The sequence below is a fragment of the Neovison vison genome, chromosome 4 (assembly GCF_020171115.1).
Source record: "Neovison vison isolate M4711 chromosome 4, ASM_NN_V1, whole genome shotgun sequence".
In the NCBI taxonomy this organism is placed as follows: domain Eukaryota; kingdom Metazoa; phylum Chordata; class Mammalia; order Carnivora; family Mustelidae; genus Neogale; species Neogale vison.
Window position 1 is genome coordinate 155,320,565 of NC_058094.1, and position 15,834 is coordinate 155,336,398.

A 15,834-nucleotide genomic window follows, 5' to 3' on the forward strand; every position below is an offset into this window, starting at 1 on the left:
TAGGGGAGAATGGAGGGCAGAGGGAAGGAGGAGGTTCGTAGGATCAAGCTCCAAATGAAAGGAGTTTGCTGGTTCTCTGTCAAGGCTCCACCTACTCTCAGACTGGGGAACAATTAGGCTATTCTTCCTCAGCAGGCATCCCTGCCAGAAAATGTCCCTCTTTCTAAGTTATACCATTGTTCCAACTGAAGAGAAGCCCGGATGTCTTCAGCTGGGCCTGCTTCCAGGCCTGCTGGGATAGGTCGGAGCCTACAGGCACACAGAGTATCAGTAGGGTGTGGGTGTGGGGTGCTGGGGGGAGGACACATCGGGATTCTTTAGGAATCCAGGAGGACGGTGCTCAGGGCCTGGGGAGGCATCAGCCCCAAGTGTCCAAGACTGGCTTGACGACTCCTCCCTTGGCTGGCACATCGCTCAAGGGCAGTGTGGGCACAGCAGTTCTGTGCACCATCCCACTGGTGTCCCAGGCTCCAAAACTCAACTATAAATCCAGCTCCACTTCCCAAATACACCCAGGCCTGGGCTGGACTGGAGAACGGAGCTGCGACTCGTAAGGCAATGATTTCTGAAGACAATGTTTGTCTTGCTTTTGCCATCCATTCAACGATGGCAGAAGGCAAGTATGCCGGATGGGACTGGGAAAGCTCATTTTGCTGACTTAATGGCCTGTGTTAGAAAGGTCCGTGTGGTGCTGAGATACAGACAGAAGAAATGGACTATGGGTCTAGGTGGAAGAGGACAAACAGAACGAGGTGGACAAGTTCACTGTGGCTGGGGCCACAGTGTCTAAATGCGTAGGGCACCTGTTCTTTCAGAGTTCCTCCATCAAGGAGGAAGAGATCAGAGAAATTACTTCATGTTGAGTCACAACAGAAGAGCGAATACTGTTGTACTGACTTTTCCCCCCAGGTTTATATTGAATTTATCTGGCACTTCCATCCTCTTATGAATTCAAGTCTCTTTTTCCCTTTGTAATGATTGTTTGCTGGGGACAAACCTGGAACGTTACAGAAGTTAGCACACGGGGGAGTTAGGATTCCCCAAGTAACTGCTTCAGGACACTGCTCTCTGGAAGAGCCTCACGGACTGCATCTTTTTAAAGCTTTTATTCATTTATTTGTCCAGAAGAGAGAGAGCACAAGCAGTGGGAGCGGCAGGCAGAGGGAGAAGGCGGCTCCCTAGTGAGCAAGGAGCCCCACGGGGACTCAATCAGAGGACCCTGAGATCATGACCTGAGCCGAAGGCAGATGCTCCACCAACTCAGCCACCCAGGAGTCCCTGCAATTCATTTTGATCTAAGAATTGGAAGCTCCATTAGGGTTTGGTGAACTGGTAATTAATGTGTAGTGATAAGGAATGCAAATCTAGCTAGTAGATAAATTTATATTCTCTAATGGAATGTAGACTTGCTGAGAAGATGGAATCATAGGTACCTACCTGAAGGAAGAAAGTGAAAAAGGAAATAATTCCTAGACCTAAAAAAAGCAATGAGAACATGTTGCATTTCTGCTGCTTCACGTCATCATCCCCTGGTCCAAAAACCTACAAAAGAACATTTAAAAATGCCTACTCGGATTACATGATCTTCTTCACTCTTCCCATAAATAATGGCTTGAGCGTCACAATTGAAACACTAGGCTTTGAACATATGGGGGAGGGGTGTTTATTGCCAAATACCTATAACAAAAAATTTACCTTTATGACCATTTTTCAGAATCCGGTGCAGTGGCATGAAGCTCACTAACAGTGTGATGCCACCTTCACCAGCTCCCGCATCCAGAACTTCTGCAGCACACCACACTGAAACTCCGCACCCCATCAACAGTAACTCTCCCATCCCCACTCCCCAGCCTGCTGAGAACCTCTCTCCTTCCTGTGGCCAATTTGAGGAGCGCGTGCTTATTAACATGGGCTGAGGCACCGTGGGCGGAGCGTGCGTGCTTGCACATTTTGGCATCCGTTCCTCTCCCCCAGCACTCACTGTCCCCTCCGCCCCAGCTCCTTCTCAATAGGTCCCAGCCCTGCTCCCAACCCAGCAACCCGAAACAGCACCTCCAGCCCCAGCTCCCCTGTTGCCAGGTCCTGCCTAACACCTGCTATCCCGTGACTCATTCGGTGTTTGTTTCCTGTGTGTGCCGTGTCTGTCCTAGGAGAAAGTAACTGCTTTGAGTGCTCGTCTTGCTTTACTCTCTGCCTGATTTCTAGTGCCCGGAGCAGCAACTTGGCGCACAGGAGAGGTTCCCACATATCAATACAGTCCACACAGGTCCTGAATGGCAAGGGAGCCATTAGAAAGCCATGCTTTCTAATTTTAAAATATTTGGAGGGTCCTTGGTAATTTGTTAACTTTTTGGCTGGTGCTCTTACTTGTAGACCAATGTCTAATGCAAGTACAATAAACTTGTAACAACGATGAAGAGTAATTCACCTGAACAAGAAAGTCTCTCCAATGATGTCAGAGGTTGACTAAGACCACACAATATAAATGGTGGGTTTGAGAGAGCCTTAGCTATTTCTGGAAAGTTCCTACAATTATCCCCCACTGAAGTTAACAATTGGATAAATCTTCTGGGTCTCAGACTCCCCAGGCCTTGGAAGGATTATTCCAACAGTGATGAGTTTCTACTGCTTCTTGAAAGCTCACATCGGAGCAGACGCTCCTCAGCGCTTCACCTTAGAGTGATCTGTGCCATCTCCTTCCAGCCTCAGCCTTCTCGGAGGCAGGATTATTTTAGAGAAGAAGGAACTGAGGCCCAAGGAGGGACAGCATCTAGCCCAAGTTTGCACAGCTGGGAAGTGGCGAGCCGGCCGTCCTGAGCATCTGGCCTCTCAGAGGCTTTGACTAGAGCCTGCCCTTCCTTCACGCCCCCACCCCCCAGCCTTGTGGTGAGGGTAAGCATGCATCTCCCCTCCAGGGGCGGGCAGAGGAGGACTGCCTGACCTCAGTTTCACCCCAGTGCAGACACACAACTCAATGCCTCCAAAGGTTTTTTTGTTTTTTTTTTTTAACTTATCATATCATTAATGCTCTAACTTGGCATGGGTTGAAAGGCTACTTTTTCTTTTGCCTCATGGCTTTCCTCAAAAGGGAATTAAAAACGTGGGCGTACTTTAATTTGAGGCTGCTTTACTCCAAAACGGACCCAGGGGTGATGTGGGCATGAGAACGGATTCAATTCAAGCTCCTGAGGGATGTTTGCAAACTTACCGCTATCATTTCTGAGAAGATGATGGAAAAGGCCGGCTGCAGGGCCCCGTTGGCAATGGCACACACTGTGCCGACCACAAAGTACGGCCATTCCGTCTTATTCAATTTCAAGACCTTCAGAAAAGATACCGGTGGCACGTTTTCATCCTAGAGCGCGCACACACACACACACACACACACACACAAATATAGACAGGTCAGGACCAGCCGGTAATGACACAACAGTCAGCGGAGTGTGTAGACAAGGACAGCACTGCCCTCGAGGAACTTGCAGATGAGGTGCAGAGATGACCCGTCCACATGCAACCATTGAAGAGTGAGACAGTTTGTTTAATAAATCCCAACAGTGGTCAGTGATTACACGGCATAAGCTGGGCGAGAGTCGTTCACCCAAGAAGCGGTCTCCATGGTTTCATCAGCCCATCTCCGTTCCAGCCTCAGCAGAGGGAGACGAGGCAAGACCCAGGCACGAAATGCTCTGGTGTTCAAGTCCCAACTCCACTCAGGGTCAGTGATGGTGGGGTCAAATGAGACAATACCCATGAGCAGATGGATAAAGATCCCCACAAATGTAGGATACCATTAGTAACCTGAGAACACAGGCCTGGTCTCCTCACCCCCAGAACCCTGTCCAGTGCTGCCTTTTTCTGGGACAGGGTCCTAACTGATAAAACCAAATCAATTATCCCATTCCCTTTTATCACTGGTCCTTGGCAGGCCTCTCCTGTTTCAAAGCTTAGCTTGTTTTGTGATTTTTTTTCTTATGTATTTATATGCCTCTTTTTCTAATATAGGAGTTCTGATTTTAAAGGTGAAGACTGTACATCTTCATATCCATAGAGATTATCCCAATACCTGGCACACACCAGAGTCTCTGCAAATGTCAAACTCCATGTCTGCTCAAACAGGAAGGATTTAGGTCACATAAACTACCTCTATAGTCAGAATATTCTCCTTTAGAATTAAACTAGATGCAGAAGGTGCCTATGGAATCCCAGAGCTTTATGGTCATTTCAGAGACCACGTTTGGTCTCTAAGACAGAGAGAACATAGTGTTAGGTTCTTTTCAGCTTTGTTTTTTCAAGTCACCAATTTTCTTTGTATTTTCTCCTCTTTTCTTGGTATTTTCCTTTCTTTGTATTTTCTTTTTTCTTTCTCTTATTTCTTTTATTTCACTTCTTTTATTTCTTCTCTCTCATTTTATTTTCTTCCTAGTTAGCATTATCTTTAAGTCCCGGTCTCCAACCGGATAAATGAGCCTTTTCCCCAGACTACTCTTTCAACACACAAAAACAGGTCTCCCCGGATTCCTTTCATCACACTTAATTCCTCTCTCCCCTTGGGCACACTATCGAACCCTCTCTGATTGTACTTGGGACAATCTTGTTGATTGTAGCATGTCCTGCCTCCCCCTCTTTGTGCAATTCATCAAGAGAAGAGAATGGTCCTCCAAAATGCCAGACTCTCAAGACTTAGCAGCATAGCTCTGAAGATAAATGAGAAGACAAAAGGTGGATACCTCCATAGCCAAAGGGGGAGGGTAGGTGCGAATTGTTTATCTTACTTAAGATAAAGCAACTTCACTTGATAGTGTAATTGTTACTTTTCTTTCCATAAATATACCAAGATGAAGACCTTTAAAAGAGCCTTTGTAATCTTAATCTCTGCAGTAAATACTGAGAAAAACAGAGCAGTGAACTCTCAGTAGGTTGAGTTTCTTTGGGCCAACACGGGAATAAAAATAAACCCCCTTTACCAAATAACATCCAGGTGTATTTTCAAACAATTTCTTGAAATAAGAAAATACATTTTCTTAGAATAGATTCCCCCTTACAATTATAAAAGTTTCAGTTAACTTGAATTAATATCACAAGTCTTCAGGTGGGAAGAGTTAAAGAACATAGAATTTTGCTATTTCTCGACATTCTGTCCCTTTCCTTAGTAAGATAATTCCAATCTAATTTAGGGTGGCAATGCATACAGTAAAAAGATTAAATTTTTTACCCTCCCTTGTAGCTAGGTATGGCCATGGGATTAAGTTATGGCCAAGGACATGTAAGTCAAGTATGTCTGGAACTTCTGGAAAATCTCTTTGTTTCTTCCTGCTGTTTGGACTATGGCTGTTATGGCTGGAGCTTCAGAAGCCCTTTTAGATCCTTGAGGATGAAGGTCACATGCAAGCATAGTGAAGATAAGAATGAGAGGAGCATGAATCCAAGGGAACTGTGGGGACACCACCACGCTAGCCTTGGATTTCTTACCACTGAGGCTTTCTTAGGTGAAAGAAATGAAAACTCTTCATTTGTTTGAAATGATGTTATTCTGGCTTTTCAGCATAGACCATCAGAGGTAATCATTCCTAACAGAATGCAGATATCAGGGCCTTTCACTGGAGCTTTATCTCTGGATCTCAAGGATGAATGGAATATCTACGTTTAAGCATCTAAACACAAAGACTACTTATCTCAATATATCCCCCCAAAACAGGAAATCCACTTTTAATTGGAATTGATTTTAATTCATTGCGAAATGCATTTAAAAGTTCAAATTTCCTTTTTTCCAGGAAGGAAAAGTAGATTCAGAGTAGGAATCAATCGTCTGTGCCTGTAATATACTAGCAAAGGTAGGAATTTTGACAGTAGAACTCTACCACAAAAGATTTAAGTGAAAAACAACTTACAAGTTCTTTGGCTTCCACATCAAGGCAGTTCTGATACTTCCGTGAATTTCTAAGGCTTTTACGAGTAGAATTCCTAAATAGGCGAGATTTCCAGCCATTTGGGGCCATATCTGCAGCAGCCTTTTCATTATTTAGTTCAAGGTCAAATTCTCCTGATTGGACCTCATTTCCTGACGTCTGAAAAGAAAATGTTAAGTTGTGTACTTGTGTGTGTCTTCAGATGGATATAATGTCAAGTTTAGACCCATAAAGCCATACTGAATATTACATGTATCATGACCTGTCCATTTCCTAACAGCTTCTCAATCAAGACTAGCCCTAAGACCGTCAAGAAGTGTTTCAACACAGAGAAGTTGTGTTAAAAGGACACAAAAGCTAAATCTCATTTGAACAATATAAAAACTGGAGAATAAAAGTATTTCCTAAAAATTATAAGGCAAGTTTTCCATCATCCAGCAGGTACACAGGAATTTTCTCTGCACTCAAGAATGCAGCGAACAATTCATGACCACCACCAGCAGGAAGAAGAATAGAACTATTCCTGAGGGTAATTTTTAAAGCTACAAACAAGGAAAAAGCTGGTCGCTCCCCATGGGAGGCAATTAAACTGCTTTCCCTCACTGGCTGAGTACATTCATATTTTTCCTTCTATCCCCGCTCAGACTCATCTCACCCCAGGTGACCCCACCTGCAGGCTAAGCTTCAGTGGGATCAATTCTCTCCTTAAAGGGGGCAGGGGCAGGGGCAGGGAAATTTTCCAACTTCCAGCTCAATGCCTGGTGAGGAACATCAAGCCAACCTTGCTGGCAGCTAACTTTGAGTCTAAAACTCTTAATGGTTTATCCAGAACCTGAGTTACTGTAGTGATGTCATGTTCTTGCTCCTTTTCTTCAGATCCTGTCTCCCAACCCAAGCCTATGATGAGTGCCTCACGGCACCTACAGCAGCCTCTCGAGAGCTCTGCGTATTATCCCATCCTAGCATTCCAGCTGTGCTTTAGATACCCGACAGAACATCACCCACGTGCCTTGAACTGCAGGAGTGACGCATTCTGCGGTTCTGCATGGTGGACTTCCTTACTTGCTTATAATTGGAGCTGTTTTCCACCATCTCCCAACACAAACCAACCTAAAGCCCTAGATTTCTGATTCCTGCATCCTTCCTTCCCTCCACTCCCACACTGTTAGCAGATTTATTTTCCTAAAGAGCAGTTGTGCTCAAATCACATCCCAGCTCAAAAAATCTTCCACAGGTCCTCATCGTACGCTCATGCCTGGCCCCCTCAAATTCTAGTTCATGGCAAGTCAAACTGGACCACCTCTTGTGAATGCCTCTTCTTTTCCTTTTTTTGTTATCTTCTCTATGCTCTCAAAGGGTCCATCAAAATGAATAGTTCTACCAATAAGCCCACTCTGATTTTAGCCTTCTGTAACTAAATGAAGAATCCCTCTCTCTCTCCCTTAATAGTTTTTTCTGTGCCTTACCTGAAGCCCTCATTTGGTGGGTGCTGAGTTCACTGAGCTCCAAAGTCAAAATGGCCACTTTTACCAGGTGATGAAATGTATTTAAAACCGATAGCCCTTATTTCTTACACCTGAATATACCTCAGCTGGCTCAAATATTTAATTATGAAAAGTAAAACAATAAATGTTGAAAGAAAATATGGGTGAATATCCTTTCTAAAAACAACTCCAAATCCTGAACACATGAAGGGGGGGGGAAAAGATAATATAATTACATATGATTTTAAAGTTTTTGCTTTTCTTTCTATTTTCTTCTTCTTCTTTTTTTTTAAATTTATTTGATAGTAGGCAGAGAGGCACGCAGAGAGAAAAAGGAAGGGAAGCAGGCTCCCTGCCGAGCAGAGAGCCCAATGCGGGGCTCGATCCCAGAACCCTGGGATCATGACCTGAGCCGAAGGCAGAGGCTTTTAACCCACTGAGCCACCCAGGCACCCCTCTTTCTATTGTTTTTAATGGTAGCCAAACAAACTACAAAGCAAAATTAAAAGAACAAAGCGGGGCACACAGGTGGCTCAGTCAATTAAGCATCCGACTCTTGATTTCTGCTCAGGTCACGATCTCGGGGTGGTGGGATAGAGTCTGTGACATGTTCCGTGCTCAGGGGGGAATCTGCCTGAGAGTCTCTCTCTCCCTGTGCCACTTACCCTCCTCACATGCACGGACGTGTACATGTGCTCACATGCGTACTTTTTCTCTCCCCCTTCCCTCTTAAAAAAAAAAAAAAGAGGAAAAAGGCAGGAAAAATATCTCTAATACATGCAAGAGTGGATTTCCTCTTTACGTAAGGAGTTCTTATAAGTCATATCATGAACGACCCAACAGAAAAATGGCCTAAAATAGGAAAAGATGCTTTAACAGAGGAAAAAACAGAAATGGCCAATGAACATGTGAAAAGATAATCTCATAAATAATGAAAGAAATCTGGAAATACTGTTTAACTCTTTTAGGTTAGGAAAGATGAAAAATAAATACCAAGTGGCCGGTAGTGCTTATCAACAAGGGTTTGAATTATAGGAGTCTCTCAAATTTCTAAGATACTCATGTTTGAGTTTTTTTTTTTTTTAACGCTTGGAGTTTTAAAAATAAGAATGCATTACATTTATAATCAGGGAAAAAAATACATTTAAAAGAAACAACGAAGAGCTAAGAGTCTAGCTAATGAAAAAGCAAATGAACATTCCACTTAAAAACAAAACCGAGACAAGGTTTTTCTTACACTAGGTTGGTCCGTCTTTGGGACGAGAGGAAAAAGCAGCATGTTGGTGTGAGCATTTAGTGAACACCCGGGCTCACTGAAGCTCTTTCCTCCATCTCTGCACCAGCATCAACAAATAATTGGTGAGGCAAAGTGTAAACCAGAAGTGGGAAACGTGTGTGTGCCCAGGTGGCCAAGTTCATGGGAACTAAGAATCACAGACTGTCAGAGTTGGTGCAACATGAGCGGTCATCTTGGGACATTCTCTCCTCAGTGAACCAGGAAGGACTTGCTGAAACCACTGCTTAGTTGGTGACAAGCCTCTTCTATCACAGGACACTGTTCAGTCTTCAATTGTATGTCTTTTTCTAGGAAAGAAAGCTATTTCTTTCCTAGAAAAGAAAGGAGGACAATATAGAAACGTCAGAGCTGTCCTTATCCTCTTGGCGGCCTCGGTGGCCTCCGAACCTAAGTGCTGGTGGGAATAGAAGGTCATTCTTTCTGGGGCATGGAAGTGGTCAGCCAGGGGAGAAAGTGGTTACCACGTTTTTTTTTTCAGATTTTATTTATTTGACAGACAGAGATCACAAGTAGGCAGAGAGGCAGGCAGAGAGAGAGGAGGAAGCAGGCTCCCAGCTGAGCAGAGAGCCTGATGCGGGGCTCCATCCCAGGACCCTGGGATCATGACCTGAGCCGAAGGCAGAGGCTTTAACCCACTGAGCCACCCAGGCGACCCGTGGTTACCACATCTGACAGGCAAAACTGCAGAGCTGTAGGAACCATTAACAAAATGAAAACTAAAACTTAATTAAAGGAACATTATACTTATTTTCTTTTTTTTTTTTTAAGATTTTATTTATTTATTTGACAGAGAGAGATCACAAGTAGGCAGAGAGGCAGGCAGAGAGAGAGGAGGAAGCAGGCTCCCTGCTGAGCAGAGAGCCCTATGCTGGGCTCGATCCCAGGACCCTGAGATCATGACCTGAGCCGAAGGCTGGGGCTTAACCCACTGAGCCACCCAGGCGCCCCTATACTTATTTTCTTAATGAGAGAAATGATGAAGACCCTGTGATGGGTAGGCCATATGGAAATAATTAGTGAAAACACAATAATTACTCCCTTCCTGCCGGAAAACATTCTCTGGCCAATTGAAGCGAGAGTTGTAAGACTTTCCATCATTTCATTTGGTAGTTTCACTAACCAGAGTTTCACTCTAGTTCCTATAACAGGTAATATTGATAATTGTTGGTTTGTAGTACTGTTGTATTATGCTTACTTGTGCAACTTTGCAAAATAATTAAGCTAGAAATAGTTTGTTCTATAAACATTCTTATATCAAAGCAAAAGTATATACTTCTATAAATATAACCATAACTAGGATATGTATGGGTTTTTTTTTTCTTAACATTTCAGATACAGATCATCTGGACGCTAACATTTTAATGGGTACTCAGCAATCCATTATAATAATGTGCAATAAATTGCTGAAGCTGGTTAAGCATCCGACTCTTGATTTCAGCTCAGGTTATGATCAGGGTGGTGAGTTTGAGCCCGGAGCTCAGAGGAGAGTCTGCTGGATTTTCTCTTCTTCTACCCCTCCCTTTGCACCCCCGCCCCCCCTCGTGCTTACACATGCACTCTCTCACTCTCTCTCAAATAAATAAATATAATCTTAGAATACTTAGAGAAATACTGGAAATAAACTAAATACCCAACTTTTGCTTTGATATAAGAATGTTTATAGAAAAAATATTTCTAGCTTAATTATTTTGCAAAGTTGAACAAGTAAGCATAATACAATTGTAATAGAAGCCAACAATTATCAATATTACCTGTTTCAGGAACTAGAGTGAATGATTTTTTTATTTTTATTTTTTTAAGATTTTATTTATTTATTTGACAGACAGAGATCACAAGCAGGCAGAGAGGCAGTCAGAGAGAGAGAGAGGAGGAAGCAGGCTCCCCGCTGAGCAGAGAGCCCGATGTGGGACTCTATCCCAGAACCCTGAGATCATGACCTGAGCCGAAGGCAGCGGCTTAACCCACTGAGCCACCCAGGCGCCCCCTGTGAATGATTTTTTAAAAAAAGAAGACTGCTCTATTCACTTCCTAGAGTCATGACTCCTGCTGCTGGTTTTGTTAGGATCATCTAGGAAGCATTTTAAAACTCACATAGGACCTCCTCTAACCATGGGAGATCCTGGCATCTCTGGCTCCTGCCACTTCTCCGATGGTCCCTAGTCTCACAGTGGAAAGGACCTTCTAGCTTCAACACATACCCCAGGCAATTAAGGATCTCTGTCCTGAGAAATAAATTTGAAACATTTCTGACGCCTTCCTTTACTTTTCTCCTCCCTCACCTTTCTCTCTCTCAGGATTCTTTGGCTGATTCTGAATTCAAGGTTGAGACATACGCTTTCAGTATCTTCCTGAAGCTTTCTATTTCTCAGCATGGCATTAGCGGCCTGATGTTTTGATGATACAAAGAACACCCTACTGAGAAGCAGAAAACAAAATCCTGGGACGCACATACCTGCATGTTAACAAGCTTGAAGTACACGCCTTCCTTCTTCATCAGCTCCCTGTGGCTTCCTTGCTCCACAATGACGCCATCTTCAAACCCAGCGATGACGTCTGCGTTTCGGATGGTGGACAGCCGATGGGCTATCACGATGGTGGTCCGGCCTTCTCTGGCCTGAAAGGGAGGACGGACGCGACGCTGCAGGCTTTAGCAGGCCCGGGAGCATGCATGGCTCCGCATATGGACGCACGTGTTAGCAGTTGATGAGAGCAGATTGCCCTGCGGGCAGGGCGCATGGGCACCCTCATCCATGGAAGGCTAAGGTGAGGCTTGAGTTCTGGACCAGAAAGGAGGCCAACCCCTCCACACGAGGATGGGGGTAATTCTGGAGGCTCACGGTCGTGTAGGCTTGCCCGAGAAAAAAAACAAGAGAAGGCCTGACCTTTCTCAGGTGTTTTCATACTTGTCTGAGGACCCTTCTTTGTTGGTTATGTCCAACGCAGCCTTCTCCGGGGCACTCTTGGAGGGTTTGTTTTGGGGAACCTGACTTTAGCTATAATTCTGATGGGCTGCATGCAAGCAATTTAGATGAAAATGTACTTGGGGAGCACATGGTTTAAATTATAGTTCAGGGACCGTCTACATCACTAACTCTGCAGTGGGGTCAGTAACTTTGCTTTTTTAACAAGTGTCCCAGGTGAGTGTTATGCACGCGAAAATCTGCAAATCATCCCGTTAAGTAGTTCTGTGAACTCACATGTTGGCTTGGTGGGTTTATCAATGGGCTTTTAACCCTGAAAAGTGCTCATCAAATTATTCATGTTATATCATTTATGAAGGTAGTTCTTTTTTTTAAAAAATATTTTATTTATTTATTTGACAGAGAGAGAGATCACAAGCAGGCAGAGGCAGGCAGAAAGAGGGGAGGAAGCAGGCTCCCTGCTGAGCAGAGAGCCCATTGAGGGGCTTGATTCCAGGACCCCGGGATCATGACCAGAGCTGAAGGCAGAGGCCTAACCCACTGAGCCACCCAGGCGCCCAAGGTTATTCTTTTTCATACTCATTAGCTCTGTTAGCCTATAGCTTCTTAAGACCACTCCTACTCTGAGGCAGAGGATGGTTATTAGAGTATAGCTTAATTCACATAAGTAGTTAAAAATGCAAATTAAAAATGACAGCCTAGATTCATAATGGTCAAAAAGTGGGAACAAGCCACATGTTCATCCGTTAATCAAAGGATAAACAAAATGAGGTACATCCACGCAATAGAATATTATTGGGCCATAAAAAGGTACAACATTCTGATACAGGCTTGACTATGGATGGACTTTGAAAACATTACACTAAATGAAAGAAATCAGTTACAGAAGGTCTGCATTGTATGATTCCATTTATATGAAATTTCCAAAATAGGCAAACCCATTGAGACAGAAAGTAGATTTAGTGGTTGTCAAGGGCTGGGGTGAGTATGGAATGGGGTGTGACCTGATAAGAGGTACAAGGTTTTCTTTGGGGATGATGAATCTTGTGCAATTAGTGGTGATGGTTGCAAAATTTGGTGTATACTAAAAATCAGTGACTTGTACATTTCAAAAGGGTGAACATCATGGTATATGAGTTATATCTCAATTTTTTATTAACAAAGAACAGCCATGAAAATTCTGAAAAAGAAGATAAGGAGAGGGGAATACCTTCACCAAATATTACACATAAAAGACTATTTAAAATAGTAATTAAATAGAATCCAGGGGAAGCTATCAGTGAATAGGCAATTTGATCAATAAACCAAAATAGAGAGTCCAGAAATAGATATAAAACATTTAAGAATTAGTGTATGATAAATAAGGCATTATCAGTCAGGAAAAGGGTAGATTGTACAATAAATGGTATGGACCAACTGTTTAATCACCTGGAAAAAAATAATGTGGTCTTTTCCCATCAGTCCTTACACTAACATTACCACCATCAACTATGTTTAAATAAGTATAAAAGAGTTAAACCATAGCAAAAAACAAAGACTAGAGCTATTGTTATCTATTGGATAACATTTCTGACTGTTCAGATTTTAGTACCCAGGCCCTCAAAAATGTTCATATGTATTTGTCGATGTGGAGGTTGCATGTCTTGGTCTGTGTATGGTAAGGCATGTAGGAAATCATTTTATTATTCTAATCATATTCATGATACTAATAGGGATGAGTAAATTGCTAACAATGGCTATATTAATATTATGATAACCATAGGTTGATACTATGTCAACATTTTAAAAAAGCCCAGAGGAATTATAGCCAGACTTGTGAGCAAATGATTGATACGTAAGAGAAACAAAGGAAGTGTTAGTGAATTTAAAAGTTAGCAAGTGTCGGGGCACCTGGGTGGCTCAGTGGGTTAAGCCGCTGCCTTCGGCTCGGGTCATGATCTCGGGGTCCTGGGATCGAGTCCCGCATCAGGCTCTCTGCTCAGCAGGGAGCCTGCTTCTCTCTCTCTGCCTGCCTCTCTGTCTACTTGTGATCTCTCTCTGTCAAATAAATAAATAAAATCTTAAAAAAAAAAAAAAGTTAGCAAGTGTCACCCATGAAATTCTGGCCAGAGTAGAGATTTGACACAAAGAGATATTTTTGCAGAGCTCTCAGATGTTCCAATGATGAAAAAACATTGACAAGTAAATATCCCAGATTCAAGGACACCAACTGTTAAGAAATTTAGACCTTCTGCTAATGTTGGATGTGCAGGGATAAAAGGCAGGTCCAAACAAAGGGAGTATTAATCCACTAGCTTTCTGGAACTTCTGAGGGAAAAGGAGGCGGGGGTGGGGTGGCTAGCAGGGGACATAAAATGAAACTTTTGAAATCATTTGATAAAATCACATGGAGGCTAATTTTTATTTTTCTCTTGCCCCTCCAATATGGTAACACTGTGAGTAGAAGAGTCATGTAGGTATGAAACCTTGTGACTACTGACTTTCATTTAAAAACCATAATAACAAATCTGCATTTGTATTCTTTAAGATCTTACATAGAAAAACCTATTGTTTGTTTTGATAAATAGTAGCTATCTTTGAGTCAACAGCTGATATAGTCCTTAATTTTTTTTTTTTTTTACATACACATGTATTATTTCAAAGAGCTGGAACATAATTCAGTAAAAACTTACGTAGAATCTACATAATCATATCTACATAAGCATAATCAGCATGGTGCTGATTAAGTGTTAAAAATATATAAACATAGGGGCGCCTGGCTGGCTCAGTCAGTAGAGCACCTGACTCTATTTCAGGGTCCTGAGTTCAAGCCCCACATTGGGCATAGAGCTTACTTTAAAAAAAAAAAAAAAAAAGAAATATAAACATGAACAATTTATTAATTCTGCCTCTTAGAGGATTTAATCTTTCTAGGAGAGAGAAGTCATATAAATAAATATATATAATAAATAAATAACTACAAAAAATTGGTGCCAAAGTATTGATAAATGTATAAAGAATTCACAAAAGAAAAATATTATTCTTACAGGATAGGTAATCAGGGACAAATAGCAATAGATATAATATCCTTATGTTCTTATATCCTTATGCTATATCCTTATGTTCCTCAGAGGAAAAATAATAAATTACAAAGTCAACCTGTCATTGTTAAAATATTATCGTGACCTTAGAATGACTGGCCCAAGTGACTGACTAGGATCATTGAGGGAGGTGCAGTAACAAAGGATTTCCCTTTTAAAGATGTTATTTATTGTTTGCAAAATAGATCAGCTTGCTTATCTTGCAAAGCATGGAGTCAATTAGGTAGAATATAAAGTAGTCATAGCGACCACGGTTCATTAAACACGGCCACAAACACTGCATCCAGAGGTGAAGTCTATTTCTCCATCTCCTCAAATCTGGGCAGGCCTTGTGACTTGTTTTGACCAAAAAAAAAAAAGTGAAGTAATTGACACTTGGCAATTTCTAGAATCCGGGCTTCAGGAGGCCTTAGATTTGCTACCTTGAAACCACAGTAAAAGGAAGCTTGTTTAATCTACTGGAAGATGAGAAGCCTCATGGGCAGAACTGAACAGCCTCATGGGCACAACTGAGTAGCCTCAGGCAATAGCCATTACCAACTGCCGGGCACAAGAGTGAGGCCATCTTGAATGTTCCAGCCCAGCGGACCCTGAGTTGAAAGTAGCTGCCTAAGGGAGACTAGGAAAACCAACAGAGGAACAACACCAGCTGTCTCCCTAAGTTTTGACTTAAAGCAGCTGACGCAGAAATCTCAGAAGCCTGGAAGAAAAGTAAGGACGTTGCTACTAGAGCCTGGAAAGAGGGTAACCTGCATTATACAGCCTTGGAGTATCTGGAGAAGAAAGTGTCCTGCAGTCACTTGAAAGAAGGGTATTTTATCTACTGCACTTGTACATCTGGCCAAGAAGATTCTAGAGATCTCTAAGTAGAATGTTGACATGCCAGTGGGATTCCACTGGCTCTTTGTTACAAGCTACGGGAACTTAAGAAGGAGCTGTTTGGCTTGCAGGGCAAATCTAGAGGAAACATAGGAGACCCAGTGCCTGCTTGCTTGGGGAATGAATTGTTAGTCATCCAGTGAAATGAAGCCAAATATCCAATCAGTGTGTGAGTATAAGATTTTTTTTTGTTGTTAAAATCTCTGAGACATTTAAGGCAGATTCTGGTAGACACCCACAGCTACATAAAAGGGCTCCAGAGACTCT

General features: G+C 42.6%; 1 protein-coding gene across 2 annotated transcripts in view; it reads right to left on the reverse strand.

The window, feature by feature from the left end:
- Positions 1 to 15,834, reverse strand: part of ABCB4 (ATP binding cassette subfamily B member 4) — a 65,483-nt gene that overhangs the window by 18,322 nt on the left and 31,327 nt on the right. The window contains exons 15-18 of one of the 2 annotated variants that reach the window (XM_044245942.1): positions 11,140 to 11,301; positions 5,889 to 6,065; positions 3,209 to 3,355; positions 1,438 to 1,542 (exon numbers count right to left, since the gene is read on the reverse strand). In XM_044245942.1, the coding sequence (XP_044101877.1) occupies positions 1,438 to 1,542; positions 3,209 to 3,355; positions 5,889 to 6,065; positions 11,140 to 11,301 (591 nt within the window). Of the gene's footprint in view, positions 1 to 1,437; positions 1,567 to 3,208; positions 3,356 to 5,888; positions 6,066 to 11,139; positions 11,302 to 15,834 lie in introns of those variants that run through there. The other variant, XM_044245943.1, reaches the window with a different exon arrangement.